The sequence below is a fragment of the Perca fluviatilis genome, chromosome 1 (genome assembly GCF_010015445.1).
Source record: "Perca fluviatilis chromosome 1, GENO_Pfluv_1.0, whole genome shotgun sequence".
Lineage (NCBI taxonomy): Eukaryota > Metazoa > Chordata > Actinopteri > Perciformes > Percidae > Perca > Perca fluviatilis.
The window spans coordinates 32793511-32821497 of NC_053112.1; the positions used below are offsets into that span (position 1 = coordinate 32793511).

At 40.3% G+C, this 27987-nt stretch overlaps 2 protein-coding genes across 4 annotated transcripts in view; one reads left to right on the forward strand and one right to left on the reverse strand.

Moving 5' to 3' along the window:
* Window positions 1-98: 98 nt before the first annotated feature.
* On the reverse strand, window positions 99-18766 carry sh3d19 (SH3 domain containing 19). Of its 3 annotated transcripts, XM_039814872.1 has the most exons (22): window positions 18475-18533; window positions 15939-16024; window positions 13233-13272; window positions 10882-10922; window positions 10072-10111; window positions 9671-9791; window positions 8902-9094; window positions 7307-8347; window positions 6754-6864; window positions 6419-6525; window positions 5892-5932; window positions 5585-5789; window positions 5426-5494; window positions 5155-5298; window positions 4979-5045; window positions 3011-3141; window positions 2833-2891; window positions 2511-2740; window positions 1544-1593; window positions 1201-1387; window positions 519-622; window positions 99-409 (listed from the first exon to the last, which is right to left on the reverse strand). In XM_039814872.1, exons 2-22 carry the CDS (start codon window positions 15946-15948, stop codon window positions 299-301), a joined length of 3102 nt encoding a protein of 1033 aa, XP_039670806.1. In that variant the 5' UTR covers window positions 15949-16024; window positions 18475-18533; the 3' UTR covers window positions 99-298. The 3 variants fall into 3 exon arrangements, with proteins under 3 accessions (XP_039670806.1, XP_039670796.1, XP_039670788.1); XM_039814862.1 differs by lacking the exon at window positions 15939-16024 and having other exon boundaries at window positions 8902-9073; window positions 18475-18766; XM_039814854.1 differs by lacking the exon at window positions 15939-16024 and having other exon boundaries at window positions 18475-18765.
* A 1969-nt stretch (window positions 18767-20735) lies between these two features.
* The window catches only part of fhip1aa (FHF complex subunit HOOK interacting protein 1Aa), a 29797-nt gene continuing 22545 nt past the window's right edge, over window positions 20736-27987 (forward strand). The window contains exon 1 of the mRNA XM_039814898.1: window positions 20736-21027. The gene's annotated coding sequence lies outside the window, so the exon portion shown is untranslated. The remainder of the gene's footprint in view (window positions 21028-27987) is intronic.

Below are 27987 nucleotides of genomic sequence, written 5' to 3' on the forward strand. Positions count from 1 at the left end.
ATACTATAACTTCAGTGAACTGGCAAACTATTACGGGAGGGAAATGATAAACCACTAGGTGGCGCAAATACACAGTTGCTGAAGAATCCAAAACAATATTGGCATTTAAATGAATATCCAGCATCACTCATTTATTTATAATCTTCATACATTTGGTAAACATTTTTAAATTACAAAACCAGATACATTTTTACTACTTTGAGTTGAAAAAGTAGTGCAGTCCAGTTAACTGCTGAAAACCTCATTTTAGTTCTGGTGATCCAACTTTTTTTGTTGTTGTACTGAAAGCCACATGGCATTATTGCAGTACTTTCACATAGTTTTTAGGGACCATGGCCCGTTTCCCTCTCAAGTCACCAAGGAACCATTCATCATCAACAGACTCCAGATCGGTTATAATATCCCCGACCTGAGAAAGAAGAGGGGATGAGAGGTTATCCGAATAGCAGTGCTTTCTATAGGTAATATTGATCTCTGAATTTTTGCCATTTATTCATTTTAAAAACAAATCCCTATACCTGTAGAGAGAGCTCCTCCTCGCAGTCTGAAGTGAAGTTGTACAGAGCCCTGCCTCTAACAGGAGCAGCAGCCCGAATCGGCAGCCTATCACACGACAGCTGGCCTGTTGAAGACATATAGTGGGTTAACGAACGCCCCATTTGTGCCCATGGCAGATTAATCCATAAGTCAATGGACAGAAAATCGTTAAATACCATACACGTAATAGTGGATGTTTGGTGCTTTTCCGCGACCTATGAAATAAACACTGACTATCTTGGTCAGGCCAAACAACTAACTTGAGTCACCTTCGGCTTTACTGGTAGTAAAATTGTGAGAGGCTCTTTTATAGACCAAACAATTAATTGGCAGATTAATAGATCATAACAAAAAAACAAATTGGTTGCAGCCGAAATGCTAGTGACAGTGCTACAGTACAACTTTAATGTGGGGACCTTTTTTGCATTAAAATATTTGAAGAATGTGTCACAAAGTAATTTACCATCGCATTTGTAATGAGTAATTTCACACCTTTTGTCCCTATAAGACCGTCTTACTGATGCTCGTTCTAAATATTTCTCATTATTGACTCCATAATGACGAGTTCAATGATGGCAGACAGTTCAGAAGAGATAAAGAATGAAGTGAAGGGCAGTCGTTTGGTCACATCAACAACAAACCGATGCCGTGAGAACTTCATACCCTTGGTGCTCTCAACAAACGCCCTGGGGAACATGCCCTCTCTGCCGTTGAGCTGGCCGCAGCTCCACTCGGCGTCCAAATGCTGGCTGATCAGGATACAGTCGCCCCGTTGAAACGACAGGTCGTCGTCTGAATTCCCCGCATAGTCGTACTGAGCCACCACCCACTCCACACCGGACTGCGACACCTACAGAGTGAGCAGAACAAGAGAAGATGTACAATATTGGGCTGGAACAAACCTTCATCTCAGATTATTATTTTTTTTTTTCTCAAAACATGTTGGGTGTGTTGCTAAACCAACATCATCCTTATTGAGGTTTCCATTTATATAAATATTGTTTACCGGAGCAGGTTTGGCAACTTCAGGGTGTGTACTCGGAGAAGTAACCATGCCTGTGAGAGAAATGCCATACAGGTGACTCAAAATAAAATGAATATGCCATCCAATCAGAGAAGAAAATAAAAATGTGTGGGCACAGTTTGAGGAAGTTGCTGATGTATTACTGAAATAATGCAGTGCCTCCTGCATTTTCTTCTGTGGTTTTGTGACCTGGTGGGGAGTTTACATTTTATAGTGTATTACTTTATATATTTAGAGTATGTAATACTGTATAGGTGTATATATTTAATTGTGGGGACTTGTAGGCCAACCTAATTAATCTACAAATCCAGTATTTATAAGATTCAGTATTTCTCTACCAGAAAGTAATTCAAAAGGCCCTAATTCAAACAGCTTTTCACACAGGCAAATAAAACTGTAATGTTCTTTCCTAGTCATTTTCTAGGAGGGCTCCTGGAAATAACCATATAATGTGGTACTAACTATAGGGAAAATAGAGACAAAGTTCTGCCACAGTTATTATAGTTGAAGTTTAGTATGTTGCATTTAGTTTATGAGTACTTAATAATAATAATAATAAAAAAATAGAAAAAGGACAGTCCTCAAACACCTGCAGAAATTATAATTCAACAGCTAACTGAATGGGTTAACTTGCATGAGTATGCTGAGACCTTTTGTAAACAGGCATTTAATGAAATAGAAACACAAGCCTGAATTCCTGACATGCCAGAGAGGGAAATGCAAGCCAACAGAAAGCAAAAGGCCGTTCACATTCCCATTTTAAGACACAGATTGATAGATAGATAGATAGATAGATAGATAGATAGATAGATAGATAGATAGATAGATAGATAGATAGATAGATAGATAGATAGATAGATAGATAGATAGATAATATCATTTAAACTAACTCTTGGTGGCCAAATCAACACAGTGAAAAAGACTGAATGAATTTAGTCTTGGTGCTTACCAGGCATTGGTACGCTGATGGACCGTCTTTTCTGCTGACTTGGGGGTGAAGGCAGATCTTCAATGACATCTACAAAGTTAAGAGGGAAGATACCAGTCGAGGCGCCGAGCTGTCCCCGAGCCCAGTCCTGTCCAACTAACGCCTTGAGCTGGATCACATCCCCCTCAGAGAACGACAGCTCGTCGCTGTTCTCCGCCTCAAAGTCGAACCTCGCTACACATCTCGGACCACTTTAAAAAAGGAGGAAACAACATTTCAGACTTCAAGTTAGTTCATCAGGGTAGTTTGTAAAGGCAAAAAGTTAGTGACGTAAAAACAGTACCTAGCTGTTGCAGGGGGTGGCCTCGCTTTCCGTTCAGGGACGGGTTTGGGTGAATTTGACTAATTGGAGAAATGACAATCAAAATCCTTTAAATCAGGGAATCATTAACCATATTAAAACGTCATCAAAAGGGGTAAGCAATGCATTGCAAGAATGGATTTCAATGGTTGAAACTCACCAGGACTTTGACATAACTGATGGGAAAGAAACCAGTAGATCCCCTACAAGTGCCTGTGTACCACTCGCTGTCCAACTGCTCCACCATGGTCACAACATCTCCTGCTCGCAGAGCCAGCTCTCCTGGACCCGCTGTGTGTTTGCAGAAAATTATTTGGTATTTTGGGAAAAGAATGATTAGCTTTTTTTTGCCAATCTGTGCATTATGGATCTGGAGGGGAGGGTAATTATGTTCCCAGAGTCCTATGTTCCCCGGCCCAATATCCTCTTAATAGGACACATTGAGCAGACCTTTCAAAGGGTATTTATGTTCTCAGCAATTCCGAGTCAAATGTTAAATGCATGTTTCCCTGGGTCAATATGTTGAAGTCACACACCTACAGCTTATAGCCAGCTGATGTTATACTCCTTGAAACCTACGCCCTCAAATATGTGGGAAAGACCGTTTACTTGACTTTAGACATTGATATCTTACTTCAAATGCAGTTTTAACGGACCTTAAACCTACATTGTGTAATTTGTTTAGTTTATTCTTAGCAAAAAACCCTCACAAATATGTACTCATTCATGTGCAATTACTTCCACCAACTAATCAAAGTATTCTCGTAAGTAGGGTTGGGCATCGTTTGGATTTTAACAATTCTGATTCCAGTTGCGATTCTTCCTTTCGATTCCGGTTCTTATCGATTCTCGATTCCGATTCTTTGATGGGTGAAGTTGATACGGGTCATATGCTTATTTCACAATTAAGAGGAAAGTTTTATTTTGATTCAGTGGTGGTTTGCAGTTTTACAGGGCTTTTTCAACGTAAAATAAAGTCACACTAGAGCGCCGCTTACTGTGCTCCAAGGCTGCAACCCAACAAGCGCACAAGAATCATTCAGAATACATAGGAGCGACTCGCTCGAATGACGGCAGCCATGTAGTGCCTCCATCTTTAAAATACATTAGCCAAAGAGGGACATACCTCCGCATTTCGCCCTCTTACACATTGGCCCGTGACGAAGGGGGAGATTACTCGCCAGGGAAGCGAAAAAGAGAATTAAAACGACAACACGACAGGCAAAGCAACACGACCAAAGTTAATATTGGAGTGGCTAGAAGAGCTGCGTGTAAACGATGGACAGAGCTAATTTCGGGTTCGGCCACCGTAGGAGGAAGGGCTAGAAAGTAATATTCAGTTGGTTGTCATATACAATTTCACCGCTAGATGGGAGAAATTCTTACACAATGTAGCTTTAACAATTCAAACTGCAATTGAAACGTCAATATCACTTTGTTCTTTAGCAATTTGAACTGCAAAGCTAGCTTTTACCAAACTCTTACAATGTTAGTTTATATCAAGAGACATGGGACCCTGGGAACATAGGCATGACCCGATCTGGAGTCAGGAGGCGGGTAGCCTAGCCTAGCATAGAGACGGGAAGCAGGGAGAAACAGCTAGCCTGGCTCTCTCTAAATTGCATCACAAATCTTTCTCCTTAAGTTTCTGTTTGTGTATTAATAAACACATGAGATAATCATACTACAGGTTAATTAGTGAGCTTTAAAAGTGTTTTTCTTTGCACAACTGCTTTTGGTCTTTCTGCTAAATTAAGCTAATCTCCTCCTAGCTCCAGCATAAGGCACCGAGACAAAGCTAGCCTGGCTCTCTCCAAAGTTTAAACATACTCCTTCCCAAACCTTAAAAGCTAACTAATTAGCACACCTAAAAAGCTAGATACAATTGGTTTAATTATGCTAAGATAAGCTACTTGTCTCCCGGGCAAGACTCTAGCTCCGACCATAAATACATTATACATTGACATGAGAGTTGTATCAATCTTCTCATGTTACTCGAATAAGAGTATTTTCCAAATTATCACACCATTTTTTCCATATATTATCTCATTTTAGTGTTATTGTCTAATCTCAGTAAGTATTAGCAGCTGTTTGGTTTAAAAAAAAAAAAAAAACAATGATGTGTCACCTGGATTGAAGTCATGTATAGCCTGCACCTTAAGCTCAGAACTAGCTCCACCAGCTGGACTGGCACCCTATAATAACAGAACAAAGACACTTAGGGTTAATGTATCATAGCCTACTGGGCAAGATAGTCTCATGTATCAGTGACATGTATTTATTCATAAATGGAGAACTAGTTACCTGTGCCTTGGACATGTGTGAGACGGAGGAAAGAGGATTGATGACCATCATGCGAGACTTGTGGACTCTGCCTCTGGCTTCTCCAACTTGACACTCAAACGTATTGTTGTCAATCTCCTCTAGCAGCAGAAGCACTTCATTTTTCTATTGAAAAAGGCCAGAAAGGTATTCAATGTTACTAAATCAACCCTATGGATCATCCAGCCATTTCAGAGGGATTGCACTTGTATTTGAAAGGCAATTTGTAAGCCAGTTATAGTAGTTTAGACACCTGAAATGACAGTTCTCCTGTATTACTCCCATTGTAGTTAGAGGAAGCAATCCCGTGAGGAATTTGAAGCTGTTGAAAGAAAGCAAAAAATTAAACAAGATGTTTATCAAGTGGTATTTGAAACACTATTACGAAGTTGTTCAGTGGGATCTCTCTCACCGTATACTGGTTGTAAAGACGGTGGCCTGGGTTGGGCCTTGGAGGTAAGACTGGTCCTTTCCTGTGGGGCTTCTGTGCCTGGGGTTTAGGTGAAGCTTCCAACGATACTGAATGGGATCGACCCGTGCCATGAATGCTAGGTGGGGGAGGTCTTCTTGGGCTTATTTTGCCTGACGGTGGGCGAGGTGGAAGGGACATCTGTCTCCTGAAGTTCAACACCATCGTCAAGTTGAGTAGCATCTTTGCAAACACGTGACATTGTTTTATATTTAAAATTCTACTGCTAGAATTCTTTCCCTTTACTCACCGAGGTGGTAGTGATGGCTCTGGCCCAAACTGGAAAGAGTCCTGCAGAAGAATCCAATCGTGCATTTTTATTTCCACTAAAAACAAACTCACAGCCTACAGCAATGGAAACCATAGAAACCGGGCTACAACACATACTGTACGTAGCATTCAGCCAAAGCCAGCTCCATCTCAAAAGCAGGCGATGTGTTTGAGGGACTACAATAGTTTCTTTGTTTGTGAGGCAGGTAAGCTACACAGCAGACAGACTAAATGAACCTGATTGAGAAAGACTTTATGGGCTCAAAATGCACCATGTCAAAGTTTATGAATAGATATACCAATAATAATAATAATAATAATAATAATAATAATAATAATAATAATAATAATAATAATAATAATACAAAACCTTTTAATTAGACAATTTGTTGTGTGACAAGAATAACCATTTTGTGGAAACCTTGCACTCTTCTGAGATGCTTAGAGGTAGCGCTTGCTGAGTTTATACAGTAGGTTTCTGATTGCTCAGTGGGATGCAAATCTTACCTGGCGGGAGAGGGGGGGCGTCTGTCTGGGCTTCACCGAGGTGTTTAGGGAGCCTATGGGTTTCTGAGCTGGGAGCGGAGGGGGACTGTCTTGAAAAGGATCTGACACTGAGAAGAGAACTGTCTTTACAAAATCATACTGAAAAATTGTGCTCCATTTGTTTTAAAAATAGAAACAAATAGTATGTAACATATCAACAAACTACTAAATACAGTGTTTTGATAGCATAAAAAAGCACTGTATCCATGGCAATACCAAAATGCACACATCAAATTTAACAGTTATCAAATTTTTTCATACAATCACATAATTTACTGCACATGAGAGGCACTCACATGAACCAGTTTTGCTGGGGACCCTGATGGTGGTTGGTCTCCGTGTTATTCTACAGGCGACAAGGTCTCCATTGCTGTCCACGTTATGCTGAGGCTTGCTCGGGATGTGACCTGAACAAAGACACACACTTAACTGTATAGCTGTGTATTTATGTGTGGATGCACAGGAGCCGTACAATGTTAACACAGACAAAAACATTTTAGTCCGTCATTTGATCGATACATCAAGCGATTTAAAATGATTTGATCATTTTGTTGAATCGATCAGGCATTAAAAAGGAATAGTTTGAAATGCGCTTTTTCACATTCTTGCAAAGAGGTGAGAAGATCTAATGTTATGGAATCAAATAAGGGTTAATAGTGTTTCGAGCTTGTGAACATTTTGTGCGCACGGATACAATTTGCACGTGTGAATTGTTTTGCAGCTACAGGAAAAATGTTACATTAATCAATAGGTTAATATCCAATTGAATGAAATGATTCAGTAGTGTGCATTCCTATGGTGAAGTATTTCGTCTTACACAATATACAACTTATAAAAAATGCTACTCACTGAATGGACTCTCTGCATGCTCATTGTTTGTGAACACGGAGACTGAGTTGTGGTTGTTTATATTAAGGTTGGGTTTCAGAGGTTCCTTAAAAGTCTTCCCTGGAGGTGTAGGGGGAACTGGTGGAGCGTCCTCTTCAAAGACGCTGTTGGGTCTGGTCAATACAGAAGGACGTGGTCTGTTCAGGATGGCCGTCTTGTTGAGTAACGTCTTCAGTTCCTCTTGTACAGATAGCTCAGCGGGTTTCTTCGGGGGCTGAGGTCTGGGGGCCGTTGTAGGGCTTGGTGGGACGTTTGTGGTTGATACGTTTTGATAGTCATCATCTACACTGTGGTTTAACTGAGGTCTAAGAGCTACAGAAGGTTTCGCAGCAACTGGGGGTTTGATGGACGCCTTCCTAATTAGAGGTTTTGGTTTGGCTGGTTCAACCGCGTTTCCCTCCTCGGTGTTAGTCTGGGTCTCAAAGGCCTGGATCCGGGCCAGGATATTGCGTTGACTGTGGTTGGGGTTCATCTCGTCACCAGCATCCTCACCTTGTAAGGCCTTGTCTGAATGGTCAACGATGTCGCCGTTCTCACACTCGTTATCTGCACTAAAGACCTCCAATAACTCCTTTAAATACTCATTCGAGGAGAACACTTCTGGATCAGAGCAAATGCTGTCACAATCTTCACTGAGCTTGACCAAAGTCTGAACTTTGACCTCTTCTGCGATCGTCTGCTTTCGGGATTTTGTACGAGGAAGCGGAACGGGGCGCTGACCGTGTTCCGAGTCTGGGGAAGAGCGAGTGGTTTCAGCAGTGGCAGTGAGACGTTGTGTAGGAATATCCCAGTGCACAGTGACAGATCTGCTGCAGGTGGGAGGGGAATCCGCTCGGTTGGTTTGCTTTACATCTGGCTTGGGGTCACTTTGGTCCTCAGTGTTTGTGGATCCTGCAGTTTTTGTTCCAACCTTCTCGTCAGCGGGTGCAACAGCTTTAGCGACTGGTTCTCTGTCCACTGGTTTCGGCAGTGATGGCCTTGGTGGTTTTTGTGGCTTTTTACCTGGAAGGAAATGTAAACATCATGAAAGAGTCATCATGTATAGAGTAGAAATGAGTCTCTCATTGCCAGACCTTCCTCCACCGGGCTGCAGAGGAAGGTCTGGCTAGTCCACACAGCATTCCGGGATGGGAGAAAAACATGCTCTGGTTTATTGGCATGTCTTTAAACCCATCACAATCGTCTTGGACGGTGCTAAGCGCCGTACAGAGCAACGGCGCCTCTGCAAAATAGCCTCAGGAAGGAACTTGTTTTGGTGGAACGTGTACGTTCAAATGGTTGTTTTAGTCGTGCAACAGAAAACTCAGATTGGACAGATAGTCTAGCTAGCTGTCTGGATTTACCCTGCAGAGATCTGAGAAAAGGTTAACCATAGTCCTCATAAATCGGCCGGAGTTTAAAATGCCAACACAAAGGAAGCCCAAGGCAACGGATATCCGGCCTAAATGAGTAAAATCCCAGAAGCGGAACGTTGTGCATTTAGACTAAGTAGAAATAGACTGGAACTTAAAACTGGCAGTTTGGTACACATCACCGATGATTGTCGCATGCCTCACCTGCAGGTCTTTTCACTGCTGACTGTGGAGCAGCACTGCACTGTGGGACAGGGGTGGAGGTGTCGTTCCGAACAGGGTCGGTCTGCGTGGCACTAGTTGTGGTGCAGGTGGCCCGGCGGGGGGCTGCAGTGGGCTTGACAATGTGCTCTTCTTGGGTCTTCTCTTGAATCACCTGATCATAGGATGGTGGGGGCTAAGTCATGGAAAAGAGAGGTGTTCACACACACGCACGTTATTTTTGCAGTATTTCTGCTTATAGAACGTGTTGAGTGCGTTAGGATCATTTTGAGGTTATGTCCTCAAACCTTTTGCACCTCAGCATTTTAAGGTTTTATCAAATGAAGGCAGTTTACATCCTACAATTAAAAACATACACACGGTGTGTATTTTTTAGGACCTAAAATATTTAAATTCTACTACTTATGGCAAACAAATATCTCCACCAGAACTTTATTCCTGGCAGCATGGGGAAAGGCCTTGAAACATTATTTAGACCCTCATATTGGGAAAAAAAATACAAAATTTACATTTTGGTGTTTGCTCAAAATGTTCTGAGAGATGAACTTTGAAATTCTAGCTATACTGTAGCTCCTAGAACTCATGACTTGTACTTGCATTTTTGCGCTCAGTTTGTATTTAGTGTTTTTTTTTAATTCTTGGACAGCACAGAACCATTAGCCATAAAACACCTAATCTAGATACTGGCCCATCAGAAGAACCAAGCATTGATCACTGGTGGAAAAAACACTGCCAATCAGATGAGGTCTACCTGGGAAACAGCCTGGATGCCTGCAGACCAGCCCGACTGAGGAGGACGAGGGAAAGAGGTTCCTGACAACCAGTTCCTTCTGTCCAGAGGTTCTGCTGAGACGATGGTAATCTCTGGTCGCCTGAAATACAATCAACACATATCTATTTATGTACTAATTCAGAACACCAAAATACACATCCAAATGCATTTGATTTATTTCTCACAGATAACTTTAGATATTTGTTAGCCAAGCTAGTAAAGCACAGTGCCCTTTTTAGGGTTATATTTAAAGCAAGATGCAACAGATTAGATACCTACAGTCGCCTATTTCAATCCCCCATAAATGAGAAGCAAAATATCCTGTCCAGAAATAAACATCAACTATAAAGTTCTATACTCTGGATTTTTGTTTGCATTACCTTCTTTCTCTGGTGTGGTCACTCTGAGAGTTTGTTCTTGCTGAAGGAAGAAAGATCATATTAATTATGTGTCAGATTTCCTTGCTTTGACACATTTTTACATCTAAAAATAATCATATTTTACAGACATTTTTTTTATATTTACAGTATATATTTACAATTCTTATATTTATATATATTGTCACTTCTCTGGGGGGAAAATTGTGTTCATCCTAAAATAAAGTTACTAACAAACTAGTCTCACATTGCCAGACCTTCCTCCACAGCGCTGCAGAGGAGGGTCTGGCTAGTCCTCACAGCTTCCCGGGATTGGAGAAAAACGTGCTCTGGTTTATTGGCATTTCTGTAAACCAATCACAATCGTCATGGACAGCGCTAAGCACCGGGCAGAGCCACGGTGCCGCTGAAAAATAGCCTCGGGAAGGAAGTTGTTTTGGTGGAACGTGTACGTTCAAAGGTTGTTTTAGTCGTGCAACAGAAAACTCAGATTGGACAGATAGTCTAGCTAGCTGTCCCAATTTACACTGCAGAGATCTAAGGAGCAGTTAACCATAGTCCTCATAAATCCACCGGAGTTTAAAATTAAAACACAAAGAAAGCGAAGGAAACAGCCGTCCGGCTGAAAAGAGTGAAATCTGGTGGAATTTTCAGCGGCAATGGAGCAATCCCGGAAGTGACACGTCGTGGATATAGACTACTAATTAACTAACTAACTAACTAACTAACTAACTAACTAACTAACTAACAGTCAAGGAATTACCCTTTAAGTGATCTCAAAATGTCACTGAAGCTGAGTTGTGGTAGACTTACTTCGTTTGATAGCAGCTCGTATAGAAGACAGAGGCCCTTGGCTGAAAAGAGAGCAGAACAGAAAGCCCGTTTATCAGGTGTGGGGCCACACAGACGAGTGCGGGTTCATACCTTTGTGGTGACTCAATTGTTAAAAATGTCTTTACTCGCCCCGGGGATAAAGGGTTAAAAGTAACATCTAACTCTTAAATAAAAACTAGACAGAGGAAAATAATAATACATAGGATGATTAAAAAAAGCTAAGAGCTGTACAGAGGTGGGTAAAATAATAGAATAAAAAAGGAAAATAAAGTTAACTGGTAAATTATTAGAAAAATGCCTTTATAATTGAAATTTTAAAATGTCTACATTTGCATGATATATAATACAGTAAGGTACACTAAATAGCCCATTTTAGTTGGAGTATGACTGCAAAAGGGAAAAATCATTGCTCACTGACATGTAAACATACAGTAGAAGTGGCACATGTGAAGAAAAGCAGATGGAGTTAGAAAGAAAAAAGCAGTAAAAAAAAAACCCACAACAAATGAATAGATTAAACATTTTAAGGGTGCAAACAAATGAACAATATACATGATTGCTTAATGTATAAAGCTGCCAACGAAAGCTGTGTAACCAGTAACATAGCTCAAGCACGGCATTCGTCGTTCGGCTGGTCGTGACTGTTTTCCCAAGATGGCGCCTGCCTGTATATGTGAATGGTACTGTCTTTATAAACTGTCTGTACACTTACAAAGTTCTCAATGCTTTGGTTTACATGTAGGGACCCTCATTATGCTACCGTGGATGTGTGGTGCTATTTTGAGCCTTGTTAGTGGTATAGAAATAGCGATTTCTTTTTACTTTATCCATGCCCCGACAACTAGCTTTGCAACTAGCGGTTTGTGCTAAAACTGGTCACATTCGATTAACATGAAAACATATCCCAGAGAACGGTCAACTCAGTACACGTGTTATTAACCCTTAGGTTCATTTTGCGCCGGGTTTCTCCTTTAAAAAGTTTCACTTCTGTTTAACTATTTAACAAAGAACGGCTTATTCAAGGCTAACATATTTTAGGTTAAAGAAGGTTTATATCACAAAACATACTTCCAATATTGTAAAATGTGACAAATTTCAACGTCACATAAGAGAAGAATAACAATACTGCAAATGCTGTTCATTGTGCGCCATTGAAATCCACTTAACTTAAAACAAAAACATGGTCCACAGTGAAAGATACCACCTCCAGGCAAACACTATGGCTACACTTCTACACGAGCCCAACATGTCTGACTCGGTTTCATATCCTCTGGCTGTTTACCTCTCAATGGGAAAAGATTATTTACTAATCCTTAAATTACATCTCTCCCAAAGTGGATGCAGGCGCATCCTCAACACAAATCCTACTCATCAAGGACCGACTGCAAGAGGGTGATGTAAACCAGTGATTCTCAAAGTGGGGTCCAGGGACCCCCTGTGGCTCAGAGGTAGGGTTAGGGTTAGGGTTAGGCTAGAGTGGGTCAGCCCTCAACCACAACATTGGCGGTTCGATCCCATCCTCCGGCCACATGTCAAAGTGTCCCTGAGTAAGACACTGAACCCTATTTCACTACATTGTACAATTGTATGTGACAAATAATAGTTTCTTTCTTCTATAATTTTTTGAAAAAATATTTTAAATAGTTCACAGTTTACTTTTTAATCTAACAAATCTATAACTCTCAGAATCTGTTTAATACATATGTTTAGTACATATCTAATATCTTATCTAATACATTTCTCCGGAGTTCTTTCACATAACATAACTAAGACTACAGAAGTATAAAAAAGGGTTATGTCAAATTATTATTAATTGTTATTCTTGTATGGGTCCTTGGGTGAAAAACGATTGAGAACCTCTGATGTATACTACCTGGGGAAAAGACCAATAATGCTCGCCCTCGCCTCGATACTACATGGTTCATTTAATTGTTTAGCTGAGCTGTAAACACCAGGATCACTTCCAGAACACTTCCTGTGTGATCACTTCCTCTTTTAAATAGGTTCCCAGATCCCTATGGAGGTCTACAAGTGTCAGTAAGGAGAATATACTTAATACCTTAATGTCTGTTAACAACAACTAAAAGAATCAGCATCATATGTTTGTCCCCATGTGGACCTTCTGCTAGCCACTGATGATAGATCAGTGCATTGTTTTGGTCCATTCACAACCTCACCAGCATCAGCAGATCTGACTGTTAAAGGGATAGTGCCCAGCTCCCAGCAACAGAAAACAGTTTGGTGAAACTGTTCGTGAATCCACAACTTCTGACAGTGATGCAAAAAAAAGAAAAAGAAAAAAAGAAACCTTAGAAGGAAGAATTACATACCTTAAATGTAAAAGGTCTGGCTTGTTTCTTTCAGGATGATCTGTAAAGGAAAACAGAGGTGCAGGTTTTTAAAATGATGTGTAGCAACAAAGATAACATCCTGGCACTTCTCAACATTATTGTCATAAAGTAGTATGACCCTTCTGCAGTGGATAGAATCTTATATCACAGTATGTGTGATACGGATAAATATTGTGATATAGTAAATCTGACAGAAAATCTAATTGAGAAACTTTTAGGGGATAGAATAACCAGCTGGGAATGTCTATTTCGGTTTAATCCAGTGAATTAAATACCTGACGTATCAAAGCTGAGAGTCAGAACTTTAAAGCGAGTGGATGTAACACTGTGGCCACGAGAAACCACTACGATTCTGAATGCTGAAACATAGTGTGACAGTAGTACAGAAGACACAAAGTCAGCAAACTTAATCAGTAATGTCAGTTACACAACACTATTTCTTTATAGTTTGCTAAGATTATTACCATCATGAAATACCAGTCAAGTAAGGCTGTAGCAATGGTGGGGATTTGAGCACGGGTGCATTGGATTTCTCATTTGTAAGAGGAACGACGTGTCATTTCATCTTTCAAAAGTTACGTAGTCTCACTTTAAGTCATAGCCATCGTTTCGTTTCATTTTAATTACTACTTGCAGGCTGGACTTTATAAACTAGAAATACAAGAGCCAGAACCTAACCAGCAGGATTAGCAGTTATCTTGATGAACCAGTTAGTCTAAAGTAACACATTGACTTTTACAAAGAAGTGGTGATACCGAAACCATGAAGCCATGATGAGCAATGCTATACATTCCCTTATTTTTACATTTTATTAATTTTCATTTAATGTCTTCTATTACACAAAATACATTAGCTAGAGAGACAGAATGATCTGTACTATGTATGACTGTCAGACTACAACAACAAAACAATCAAACATTTAGCAATATATCTGAACGTAACTGCACTGAACGTCTTCATAAAAATGGAGGCAGCATGGTCAACATTCTGTTGGTTAAAAGGAAGGTCAGTATTAAAATGACAGATTTTTATTGTTCTGTTTAGTATTTAACTATGGTCCCTGGCTAAAATGAAATCAACTGGTACATTCCCACATGCTGCTTCAATACACTTGGTACAAAATGACAATACACATGAATTTCATGTGAAAGAACAACCAGCGGTAAAGAAGCAAAAAGTAGCATTCCCATCACAGTCCATTAGTTAACAGCTAGTCTAATGAGCAATATCAGTAATGCAAACAATCTTCTCTAATAAAAAGGTCATTTGTTCCTCATATTTGAGAGTAGACATCTTAAGAATATAGATATATTTAGTAAAAAACAAAGGCTGGAGTTGAAGTCAGCATTGTTGTTAATGTCTCTAGCCTGAAACCATGGCCTCGTTGATAGTCAAATCCACCTGTCACACCTGTGAATCTGTTAGTGCAACAGAGCTACTGCCTCAAGGCACACTTCACAACACGAGAAGAGTTTCTGCCCTTTCACTTCGCAAGAAAGAAGTGTTTTAACAACTGCCAGACAAAGTATTAAGCTCGTTAACTTGACACAACAAATCACTACTTACCTGTAAATATGTCTGATATACATTACATAATAGCACGGTTGTCTGGTTACTTTCACTTATGCATGTAGTGTGAGGTTGCTTTCGTTGCAATGCTGTCCCTACTTGTGAGGAATTTAAAAAAAATAAATAAAAAAAAATCTTCAGCATAAAAAGAATATTTTCTGCCTCCTAGTCCATGGAGTGAATGTCTAACCGGGACGAAGAACTTGAAGCCAGCCGTCCCGTCACCCACCCACAGACAACAGAAAGGAGAGGGAGGGCCCTGTGATATCTCAGCTCTCCTCTGTTTACTTGGCCAATCTGATGAACCGGAATGCGGCCGTTCAGGAAGTGGTGGTTGTGTCACACAACACGGCACTGTCACAAAGTAAAAGGTCACATTGCTCACGCTTTACCAGGTGAGCTACCCAGGCGCCCGGGTTTTTAGTTTTGTAGTATTTTTTTTTTTAAGTATTTATTTATTCTCGGGTATGATTATGTACTGTTGTATGTTGTGTCTGAATGTGCGTGACCACAAACGAAGTTCCCTCACAGGAAAAATAAAGTTCTTTTGATTTGATTAGATCAAACTTTACATATATAGCATCTTTCATCCTGGTGAGTACAGCTCCCATTACTTTGCAGATAAGTAGAACTGGGGGAAAAAATACTTCAAGAATACAAAATAAGAACTGTGAATCAATGGAGACTAATTGCACACACCAGAACTGTACAAGCAAGATGCTGAAGGTTGCTCCCACACAGTGGAAACCAGAAGGGCACTCAGAGAGCGCAGACCTCCGCCAAGGCCATGCCCTATCTGGCAATGTTAACGAAAGTATAACATCTTTTGTGTTTCCGCCTTGTGGTTGTGATCCGTTTTTTTTTTTTTTTTTTTTTAAGGGGTTCTTCCTTGGCCCATTCTACACCCTTCCACCAAGTTTCGTGAAAATCAGGCCTGTAGTTTTTCCGTAATCCTGCTGACAAACAAAACCGAAAACATAATCTTCTTGGCAGAGGTAAAAAGTATAAAAATACATGACTAATAATAAAAACTACAAAGTATTAAGAGATGATTTATGATCACAGAAACACTCTGGACTAAGTCCAGGCTAAAAAAGCTTGAGGGAACCTCTGTACCTAATTTCATGGCAATCCATCCAAAAGTTGTTGAGAAATTTCAGGCAGGATCAAAGGGGTGAGCCAACAAACAGACATTGTCATCCCTAAAAAAAAAAAGCATGCGGATTATTAGAAAGAATAGTTGTGGTACCACCTGACTGTGCAAACCGTGCTAGAAGTCTTGAAAGAATTTGAGGGGAAAAAAAAAAATGGAAAACCCTGCAAGATTTCTTGACGTGACAACAACTTTATAAAAGGTTTTAGATTCTATTTCTAATCAGCATACATTCCTTGGCATTTGTGGGCCAGTGACACATGAAAAGACACTACAAACACATGAGAGAGCTGCTGAGGTCAGCAGGGAAGGATTCCCTTCACAGCCGCACTCTCACTTGAACACATGCTGACATTACTCAGCACCGCGGCAGCAGTCACAGAGCAGCTGGTGAAACGGCTGGCAACAAAAGGGAAAGAAAGAAAAAACAGTCTGGCTTTTAAGTGTCACACGACACCAGCACCAGAACAGAATACTAGTGATAAAGATAAAGACTTTAGTCTCTCTCCAACTCTGGCTAAAGTGGCTTTTTCCATCAGGCACGGGCAAGTTTGCCGATTCACCTACAAGTCATAGTGTGTCACATTTCGGCCAGGGATTAACACATTTGTTGTTAACAGATGATTGTTCAAAACTATGAAGTTAAAAAGGAGCTGATGGGATAACATTTCACTGGAATTGTACCTCGTATTTATGTGACAAATAAAATTGATTGATTGATTGATTGTACAGATTTGCCCTCACTTGAAAAACAAGACAGATGCTGGTGTCATGAGTGACTAACACAATGTGGGCCAGTGAAGACGGTGCCAATGCAGACGAGTGATTAACTACCTGAAATGGTACCTGACGTGGATCCAAAATGATGAGGGACAATGATAATGTGTTGTATTAAAAAAACATTATTCTGAAAAGATAGAAAAATGCATCATGGACAGTACAGACAAGAACGGCTTGTTCGTGACGCAGCAGCCTGTCTGAAATTCAGACAGCTGTTGTGGGTCAGGGTGTGGTTTGGGGTGGGAGGGGGGGGGAAGCTGGGCAGGGCAGGGCACAGGCGGGGGTTCGAGAAATAAGTGTATGTATGTACACCAAAAACAAAAGAACAAAGACATAGAGGGGAAATTCTAATTAAGACCTTGAGACAGTTTCAGTGCTCGTATGTGAGGCAGCTGACTGAAAATGAAAGCTGAATACTGACACTACAAATCTGTAAGCAGGCCAGAACTAAGAGGAACAAGAGAGTGTGTGCCCTTTAAGTGACACAAGTCACTATGAGGTGTGTGTGGGCTAAAGTTCAGATAACCACTGGGTGGAAACGTAAGTGACGTTACTGTAATAAGATGACAGACAGGTTTTTCACCTCTGTAGCCTGCATACAAATACCACTTACTGAAAACTCCATTAGAGGCTGGTATTAATGACACGCTCACTTCATAGAGATCTCCGTGATAAGCTAGAGGCTTATCAGAGAGCACAGGGGCATCATTTTAGCAGATTAAATCAAATTGCCCTTTAGTATTTTTTATTCTTAAATATAAAAAATAAAAAAAATGATTTGAACTTAACATTTAAACATTTTATTTTAAATCCACCCAGGAGACCTAAACATGACAACCAGCACTGCTTCATACTGAATAAGAGGTTTGTGTCTCATAGCAACTGGAGGAGTGAGGCATCAAAGCACAGCTATTAACATACTGGTAAAGATATTTAAATATGTTGATCTATACAGCATATGCACCCGTGTCAGAAGATCAATCAAAAGTATTTCAAATTCAAAAGAAAAAGCGTACAGGCCTATCTGTCTGGTTGACAAGATAACGTAGACAGCTGTATGTCAGGTTTCAACAGCCTCTGATAACATAAACGTAATTGAGTAGGCTAGTTAAAGGGCTTGTTAGTATCTTATCTACAAAATCATGCAGACTTTCAGCTGCAGTAATTCATTGTTGATGTATTTGTCCAACTGTTCCAGACCTTCTTAGTTTCCATTATTTTGTGCAGGGCATGGACATTTAAAAGCAGACTCCTTGGCATTATATATTACCACACAACAATAATGTGAAGAATGCAGACTTGATGTTTACTGTGGTGGATTACACAAGTTTCAAGAGTTTGCCAATTGATTTTTCATTAACATAGATTAATGAAAAACGATGGCCTATATGCCTTGAATGCTCGGAAAAATACACCTACATTTGTTAAACTGTTAGCTGTCATGTAGCCTAAAAAGGTGATTAGTAGTTGGGCCGAATTGGTGAAAACGTGCAACCCCGGTAGGCCTGTGTTCTTTTAAAACAATCACTTCAATGTAGCCTAAATCACAAAACGTATTAAATATGTCCCTCCGCTCTCAAAAGTCTTACTCATATGCTCCGTTTCGACAACAACTGTCAACATATATATTTTTTTAAAACCTACGTCGCCGTTAGATGATTCAGGAAACTGTTTTTGTGGCTGACAATGTCAGCCCGTTACATTCCCAAACAAACATACCTGTTGGCCGGCTTCTGTTCCGGACGTCGCCTTCCCCCTCTTCCCCCTCTTCACGCAGCCGGGCTTCAGCCATTGGGATTTAAAACAATGTAGAAAAAAAAATAATAAAATAATAATAATAAATATAGCAGAAATCCTTTACTAGAAGTGTAGCTAGCTCATCTGCCTAGACTGGTCGATAAAACATGAGCTAATGTCCTGAACACTGGAAGTTTCAGTGTGTCCTGCCCACAGCAGCACTCTCTCTGGCCGGCAGTGGGCGGAGGAGGTGCCGCTCACCGTCAGGCCCCACACAGGCAACATAGGCAACAACTTCTGCGTGGGAATGTACACAGATATATTAACAGTGGGTTGATCCTGCCTTACATGCAAGGCAGGATCAACCCACTGTTAATATGATCCCATTATGGAGGGAGAATAGGATGCAGACTGTACAGTACACACCTCAGATTTTTACATTATTCTTAATATGTGTGTATGTATGTAGGTGTGTGTGTGCGTGTGTGTATGTGTACAAATATTTAAACAGAAATAAATACATATATTTCATTTATTATAACACTAAAATAAATGTACTTTTATATACTATTTTAGCTGTTTAGTGTTCAATTAGGGCTTAATTTTCTGTTGCCTAAATTTGATCTTCCAAGATTAAGATCTAAAAGGTGTAAACCCTTCTCTATACAATTCTCCAGTAAAGTTAGATTTTATATAGGCTATATTAAATCTAAAACATACTGGGACCAGCTTTTCAATTTCCCACCTAGTTTTTAGATTGCTGAATGTAAACACAGTAGCCTACATTTACTTAAGTTCTGTACCTAAGTGCAATGTTGAGGTACTTGAGTATTTCCAGTTTATGCAACTTTATACTTTTACTCTATGTCAGAGGGAAATATTGTACGTTTTACTCCACTAGATTTATTTTTGATAACTTTAGTATTTTTATATTTCTAATGCCTTTTATTTGTAACGGAGTATTGATACAGTGAGGTATTGCTACTGACATTAAATATCTAAATACGTCTTCCATCACGGTCATCTTCATAAACGCTTCCTCTGAAGACACAACTGTGGGAAAACTGCAATTCATCTGCTCTCCCACTAGATGTCGCTGCAGACCTGGCCATTTTTATAGCATGTAAACAAAAAATGAATGTGTCTTTCATTTGAATCAGGGCCAGGGTTTTCAGTTAGTAGAAATCACCGCAGAATAATAGCCTACCTGGGAATTGTGTATTTTAGATACATTGCCTCTCATTGTTTAAATTACGACTTGAGCCAAATGTTTCCTTCAATCAGGCCTTCAATCAGGCATAAAAACAAGTTCTGCCTTTTTCATAACTATAATTTCATGCTGGAAATTATGATAATGAGGGAAATATAGCCTACATCTTAAATAACAGCATGGACAAAATAATCATCGGAGGAGAGTCTTAATTTCTAGATCCAGTGGACTGGGAATAAGAGATGCTTATATCAAATAAGACACAGAAACAAATTAGAATTATAATTTGTCACATATAGCTCGTACCTCACTGTTTTGCCCAGCATGTGGCGACATGTATACTGTTGAGATATATGTCAAGTCTGAATACTCTGATCCTATCTTCTGATCGTATCTTGATAAAAGTAGGTAACCAATATGATGACTTCGTTTTTGAATCTGCCCTTAAATAAGTAGGACCAGGCTGATAGTGCTGAAATAAGATTATGAAATTGACATTCAAAAGAGTTTTTTTTTGGGAAACTGGAAGATAGGCTACTGTTTGTATCCAGAGGAGTGGTGCTTTAAGGAGACCAAACAAGCCAGCCTGTTAACCTCGTCAAGTTTTAACCTAAACATATGGCACTTTACGTAGGCTACAGTGACGGATCTGGCCATCTGGAATTGGGGCAAATGCCAGAAGGGCCGCGCCCCCCTATTGAACCCCTATAGGCCACTACTGATAATTTGCCTTTGGTTCATTTTGACGAGTTATTTTATGCATGCAGCCACAGATATTCAAGATTGTACAGCGGCAAAGTGCGTGGAAAGATTCACTCGGAAGGCAGAGTTTCCAAGCTAGGTTATTGACAAAAAAATAGGGCTGGTGGTGTGTTGCAAATGCCAGGGCCGTTTTTTGATCCAAGTCCGTCACCGACAGGCTACTTATGCTTTTACACGTGCACAGTTTTTTTTCCTCACAGATATATTTCTCATAAGGGAAGGTGTAAATAAACGCTCCTCCAGCGGACGTGGGCCTGTTGTAACTCAGTGGGCGGAGCGTTCAAATGAGGATTTAGCGTGAGTGCGGTTTCACCTATGTGTGCTGTTTGTGTGCGGTGTGTGCTGCGGACTCAGGTTGAAGTAGCTTGGTTACACGTATAATAGGCTACCTCCGCGTACTGATACGAAAAGGGGGGGAATTATGGAGCTGTAAGACAAGAGCGACTCGGTTATTCATTCCCGAGAGGACATACTGAGTGTGTGTTTGTGGTTAAACCTGCTGGTCGACGCCGCTCAAACTGCTGGGCGCTCTTTACCCGTCCAACCGGAGGATCCGTCCGACGGTAAGAAGGAAAGAAAGACGGAAAGAAAGAAAGAAAGCTCGGAACACAACTTTACAGTGGTAGATTTAACTTAGCCTACCTGTTGAAGTACAACATGACAGTGACATTTCTGTTATTGTGTGTGTGTGTGTGTGTGTGTGTGTGTGTGTGTGTGTGTGTGTGTGTGTGTGTGTGTGTGTGTGTGTGTGTGTGTGTGTGTGTGTGTGTGTGTGTGTGTGTGTGTGTGTTTTTGTGTGTGTGTGTCCTTTGACAGTCTGTGATTGACATTTGCGGGTGGGTGGAAGGGTTGGCTTTCACCGGAGCAGCCAGAGGTCTCTGCTGGCTTTACTTGGGGCGATTGCCATGTAACATAATTACTACTTTTTTTTATTTTATTTTTTTTTGCATCCCTATGAAGTGAAATAAGTTTGAACTGCGTGATTTGCTTTACTTGCTCTGTTTCCACTTTTGCTTTACTGTTGTGTCGTCACCATAGAAACAAAGTAGACCCACCCAATCTCTAATCATAGCTTTTTTTTTTTTTTTGCAACCTCAGCCAATAAACCAGTCACTGCTTAATAACATGTTTTCAAATGGATCTGGTTTCATAATCTGCCGTGCTACCAGCTCCATTACTTGGAGTAAAAAAAAAACAGCATCCACGTGCTGCTGTTCTCAGCTCCTGGCAAAGTTCTTTTACAGCCATGGAAGAAGTCTCAAGTATACCTGTATAGGCTCTATAGTATACCTGTCCTGATTCACCTCTCAGGCTCCTAATGAGCTTTGTGACAATATGCCAGAGGTGTTGACTTACCAGCAAACAGCATTAATGTTTCATGGCTGGTCATCTTCCTTTTTATAGTACACCTGCTAAATCAGTGTGATGTAAACTGAGCTTTTGAGGCTATAGTTTCTAGGTGGGACAAGATGTCAAACTGTAAAAGACTAAAACTGTGTTGTCGTACAGGTTTCTCCCTCTCTCTGTTGAGAAATAGTCGGAGGAGCTATTTCATCATATGTGCCTGATGTATTACTCAGCTACAGGGGAGGTTATTTTCCTACCCTGTTTGTGTTTTTTTTTTTTTTTTTAACATATATATATTTTTTACATTAGCTGGATATTTCAAAAGCCGGTTAACAGAATTTTGTAGGGCTGCAACTTACTATTTTCATTATTGACAATAGATTTTCTCAGTTAAGCAGTTCATTATTTTGTCTATAAAGTGGCAGCACATAGTGAAAACCTCTGAAATATCTTTACCTTCCTGTCATATGAGACGTTTGAGAAGTTGGAACCAGAGAATTTCTGTCATTTTTGCCTGAAAAATGACTCAAAACAATCCATCGATTATCAAAATAGTTTGATTTTATCTTGGTGGACTAATCAATTCATTGTTTCAACTATACATTTGGTTGATTTAGACTTAACAGACTTGACAATAAAACAGAGGGCATTTTTCTTGAACATTTAAACAAAAAAAAACAACAACAAAAAAACGGTTTTCTCTTGAACACACTTGAATGAAACAAACCTGACAAGTATCCCATGATTGCCTCTTATAATGGCAGTTATTATAAGAGTACATTTTGTAGCCGGTGGATGGAGGTTGCCCAGTTGTCATGGAGATGATTCAGTTGTTTTCACGTGACCTGTATGCGCTTTTTGATTTTGGTCATGGTCACTTTCACATCCCCCGTCAAACAGCCATCAGTTATCACGTGACTGAAACTCATGAACAACTAAACCATCTCTGTCTCCTTATTTATTTATTTCCAACGTTTTGTTCTTTATTATGAGAACAAGTATCCTCCACAAACGTCTGCATGCCATCATCAAATGTGGCTTCTGTGGTTGTGCTTGTGGATGCTCTTTAAAGCCCAGTAGCACACTGTCAGTGGCTTCTCTCAGGGGGGAAGGGATGTACAGTATATCCAGGCTTCTCAGCAGAATGACCACTTGAAAAGGTATTTGTAAATGCTGTCACTATAAAGGATGTACAATTATAAGATTTTCATGATTGTAGGGATGCAGCTTAGTGTCATTTTAATGTTGTGTTTAACCAAGCTGCCCTTCTTCATAGTGAGTTCTGTCTGATGCTGTCTAAACTGGTGCGGTCTGATCTCTGTTCTTCATAATTGGTTACATGCTGCGGGTCTCTGCCTCTTAATCAGTTCCACTCCAGAGACTACAGCAAAAATGTCAAATCTCCCACTTTTCATAACTGCGTCCTAAACATGAGTAGGTTGAACATGAATATTGACATGCAGCACGGAATGCAAGAGCGGTTTCAACTTTACGATACAAATTTCTGAGGAATGAGGGGAATGTGTGGCTAATCAGTCATCTGTGTGATTATGAGTGATGTTACGAGGGGACTCGAATCTCATTTAGTGGGAAATCTGTTTGGCTAACATCAGTTTTCAGACTTGCAACCAAGATATTCGCACACAGACTGTGAATAATGGTCATACTAATGTGATTAGATTAATAGGTTCAGGTCACAAGTTTGTGTTGGGGATTCGATTTGTTTCACCTGGCTTGTTGCTGCCACCAACGTTACTGATTGTTTGAAGGTAGTGCTTTTGAATTAAGCTTAATAGCTTTTTACGTAAAAATTTTTTTTTACAAGATAGACGCCAAAGGGACAGTTTTTTTGTGAGTTAGTCAGTTAAAAACGGTATACGTTTGGCAGAATTTGTGACAAATTTAGGTGGAACAGGTGGTGTGTGTGTGTGTGTGTGTCCGTGTGTGTGTGTGTGTCTGTGTCCGTGTGTGGCCAGCTCAGCTTCGTCCCGTGTTTGGGATTAGCCCCACCTTCCCCGCTCGTGCCCCAACACTGACCCTGAGAAGTAGCCTAACAGACAACATGAAAGCTATGTCGCGATGGTGACTGGCAGTATTCCTTAACGGCTCAGACTATAGTAAAGTGTTACCATCACATTTAACCATTTTTTTTTTATTAAAAGAATAGTTCAACATTTCTTTCCCGAGAGTTAATTGTGAAGGTCCATATCACTCCTCGTCTCTGTGTTGATAGTATGAAGATAGAGCTGGGAGGTGATTAGCCTAGCTTAGCGTAAACACTGAATGCATGGAGAAACGGCTAGCTTGGCTCTCTTTTAAGGCCTCCCAACAATTCCAAAGCTCACTAATTATTACGTTGTATCTCATTTATTTAATCCGTACATAAACAGATAAGCAAGACAAGTTGTGGTATCAAGGGGGAGATAAGTGCTGTAATTATTTGCTGTACAAAAAACAGGCGCAGAGACTTACTGGAATCTTGTCAACAGTGAGGTTGCCAGTATTTGCATTTCACTTTGTGTACATATATCTAAAATGATATATGTATTAATGACCTTTTTTAGAGATAGCAAGGCTAGCTGTTCTCCCCATACTTCTTCTTAGCTTATGCTAGGTTTCGCTAACGATGTAACAACTTTAGCTCCACTTGAAAACATACGGACATTAGAGTGGTCTATTCTGTTATAATGGTAAAGTACATTTTGTCCCATTTGTTGTGTTCAAGCTTAGTACAAAGAATGACCCTCTATTCCCCCGGCAAACTCTCTGTGGGGGCCTTCAAAAAAAGCTTCTCTTTTAGAGTGAAAAGAATAGAGATTGAAACTGAATCAGGTTGAACCACTTCTGTTGTCTAAGAATGACCTGGAATGAAGGTTTATGCAGCATGCATTTGTCATCTGTCCTTGAAAAGCCAGTCACGGACATAAAGTAAAACAATACGGTGCAGGAGGTGCTAGAGGCCAGTGTTTAGTACTTTTTCAAAGAGCTGGAAGCATATATACGTCAGTTTGCATGTTTTTTGCTTTGAAAATGTATGAGCAAAAATGTCATCAAGTGTGCAGCCACTTGACGGCTAATGTAAACATTTTCCTCTCCTCGGCTGCACTTGTTTTAAAGGCGATAAAGTCTTAAAAGGGTGAAAACAAAAGTGAGAGAAATGCATTCGCTAGTTATCCACACCCATGCAAATATTTGACACAGAGGAGCCCGACAGCCATTTTGGTATACACTGTATTCCCTATAAAAACAAATTCCAGTTTTTGAGCGGTGTCTCGTACTGTAGCTTTTCAAACCCTCTTTTCATCCAGTTGGCTAATTACATGAGTGCAGTGCTGCAGCTCGCTCTCATCATCTCTGATAAGCCTCTCTGAACTTCACAGACTGTATCTTTCATTCCACATGCAAACATGGCTTTTTTTTTTTCTTATCAGCAAGTGAGACGTGATGCAAACGAGCAGGAAGCAGCAGGAGCAGAGATACGTAAGGTTATACCCACACTAAACCCATCCTTATCACTGACAGACGCCTATTGTAGTGTGGGGATGGGCTGAATACCAACATGAAAGTAGCATGATGTCACCAGCCCACATTGTCGTGTATATTACAATGTGGTAATTTAGCCTGTGAGGGTCAGAAAAACACAGAGTGAAAAATGTGTAGTGACCTGTTAGCCTGGTTGACACCAGACCCTTCTCAGTTGTAACTGAGAAGGGTCTGGGAAAGGTTCATTGACAGTTCATTTCTAAAGGGGCGTCACCAACGGACGCTGCTCAAATGCCTCTGGGTAAATGCGCATTGGATAGTCCAACCAATCAGACCAACGACCCGGGTGACTCTGTGCTTCGGTAGCCGTCATGTTGAATGTAAACAAAAAGCTGCTCGCCGTCGCTGCGCTATTGTCGTCGCGTAAAGCCCGCCTCAACGGTTGTGATTGGTGTAAAGCCCGCCCTCAGCGGTTGTGATTGGTGCCTCGATTTTGGGGACATTGGAAATGGGTTTGAATGGGCTCTTGGCCAGACTGACTTGCAGAGCAAATCTCAAATTTGCCGGAAGTTCGTCAGGGTTTACCCAGGCTAGTGACCTGTTGTTTAAAGGCATACTATGTAACCTTCCCTCTTTCGGTCCCCCTACAGCCACAGTCGCGAGCTGTAGTTCCAATGAGACAACCTGTAAGGGGACCGAAGAGGGAAAAGTTACATAGTATGCCTTTTAAAGTATCAGAAAGCATTTGTAAGATTTGGGTTATAATGATACTACGAGAAGTTTACATACGATTTACACATGTTGGGTCTTTAAAGCAGACCTGCAAAACAAATTGCTTTCCCATCACCATGTACAACTTGTGTTTGTACATGGAAACTTCTGCGGTCCTTCACAGTGTTATCCAAGGTTACATCTTGCTTCCTGGCTAGTGAAGAAAAATAAATACACACATTCAGTATATATGTTTACACCCATAATATACAGTACATGCAGTGACTCATGCATACCGAGGTGAGCACAGTGTCAGGGAGCAGGATACTGTCTCACCTGTCCCTGTCTAGAGTAGAAAGCCCCTCTCTCCACTGTAGGCTGAAGCCTCTTTCAAGAGAGTTGTAGCATGTGAAATTAGCCACATATCTTTGATCTTAACAACGGGGCATACAGGCTCTTTTATCCTTTTTGTTGGCTCCTTTTAAATCTTTATCTACTTCTCTTATTGAGCTCAGGTTTTGAAACAGTGTATTTTTCCCTTCTGGGTGTTTGGTACTGCTGTTACCGCCTCCTCCTCTTCTCTCAGCTACACTAAGCGTGTGTGTGTTTGAACATGTTAATGGATCTCTTCTCGTGATCACGGAGCAATATGGAAGGAACAGCCTGTTTCTGAAACCAGTTTGAAGATGAATTCAACAGCCAACTCCCTGTTAGCCTTCACGTGCATGTGAAAATCCACAGCTTCACATGGAGCAACACTCATCTTATCTTTAAAAGCTATTTCCAATCATTATTCAGCATCTGCTGGGCTTGTGTTTTTTATTTTTTTGGTTTAGAAACACACTATGAAATGCTTTGTAAGGATACTTCATATGGAAAATTATGATTTTTTTTTTTTATATTTTTTTTTTTGACTTATTTTGGAACTTATTTTAACAACATAGAACTATATTTAAATGTGTGTGAAATGTTCCTCTTCTTTTCACAGTAAATCCCAAACCATTAATATTTAACTAATTAAAATATAATAGATTAAAATAATTAAGAATCATGAATAATGATTTTTTAATTATTGTTCTTTATTAATTCCTCTTTATGACATTTAACAGCAAAAAATGACTATTTATATTAGTCCCAACATTCCGGAAATCCTTGTGTTCATTTTAAGATTATAAAGAGTTAATCTGTCTCTCCTAAAGATAGATGGTCCAGCACAGTGGTCGGTGAAGGGAATGACCGAGACCTAGATAAGAAATGAAATGGCCTTTTTCCTTCCTGCTGTGTGGGAGACTATAACTTATCAGACCAGGCACTATCTGTCCCTTCAATGGCTTCACCTGTAGCCCTTAAATATTTCATCAGCTGATATCACTTTAATGGGCCTGTCTGTCACTGGGTTGCCATGGCTACCACCCGGCCACTGTAAATGATATAACAAGGCTGGTTCAGGAGAGGGAAACTCGAAAAGACTGACTTCTTCTGTCTGCTGGAGGTTACAGGATCTAGCACCCAAAAACACCTCCCTTAGACAAAATTTGGGAAAATAATTTTTGTTGTTGTTGTATATCTTCTCTGACTATTTTATTAATCACGTCTCTTGGATTGAGGGTTAAAACTCCTGTTGAGCGAGAAAGATGATCTTTATTCTGAATAGAGGGTGTGTCTTGCCTCTGAGCTATTTGTCCAGACCACGCCTGTGTGTTTGAAAACCTCAGAGATGGCAGAAAGCCGACAATACCAGAAACCAGATCAGTAAAAATTGACAAAAATCCCCAGAGGCAACGAACATTTCTCTCTTTTTTTTACAGTGTGTTTGCTTCTTTCAGCCCTTAAGCTTTAACTCTTTTGATTCTTGCGAAGCCACTTTGGCAAAACCACTGAGGTGCAACCCAATAGCCAAGCCCATGTTCTCACTTTGTCATCATGTTTACTTTGGGAGTGAGGAGACGAGAGTCTGTACCATTCCCACTGAAATAGAATGA

Excerpts from the sequence above, each read along its gene's own strand:
- sh3d19 (XM_039814854.1), bottom strand. The coding sequence starts at position 18,547 with ATGGCTGAAGCCCGGCTGCGTGAAGAGGGGGAAGAGGGGGAAGGCGAC. Across the intron at positions 3,142-4,978 it reads TATACATGACTTCAATCCAG|CGGGTCCAGGAGAGCTGGCT; the intron begins GTGACACATCAT and ends GCAAACACACAG. Across the intron at positions 410-518 it reads AGGAGGAGCTCTCTCTACAG|GTCGGGGATATTATAACCGA; the intron begins GTATAGGGATTT and ends CTTCTTTCTCAG.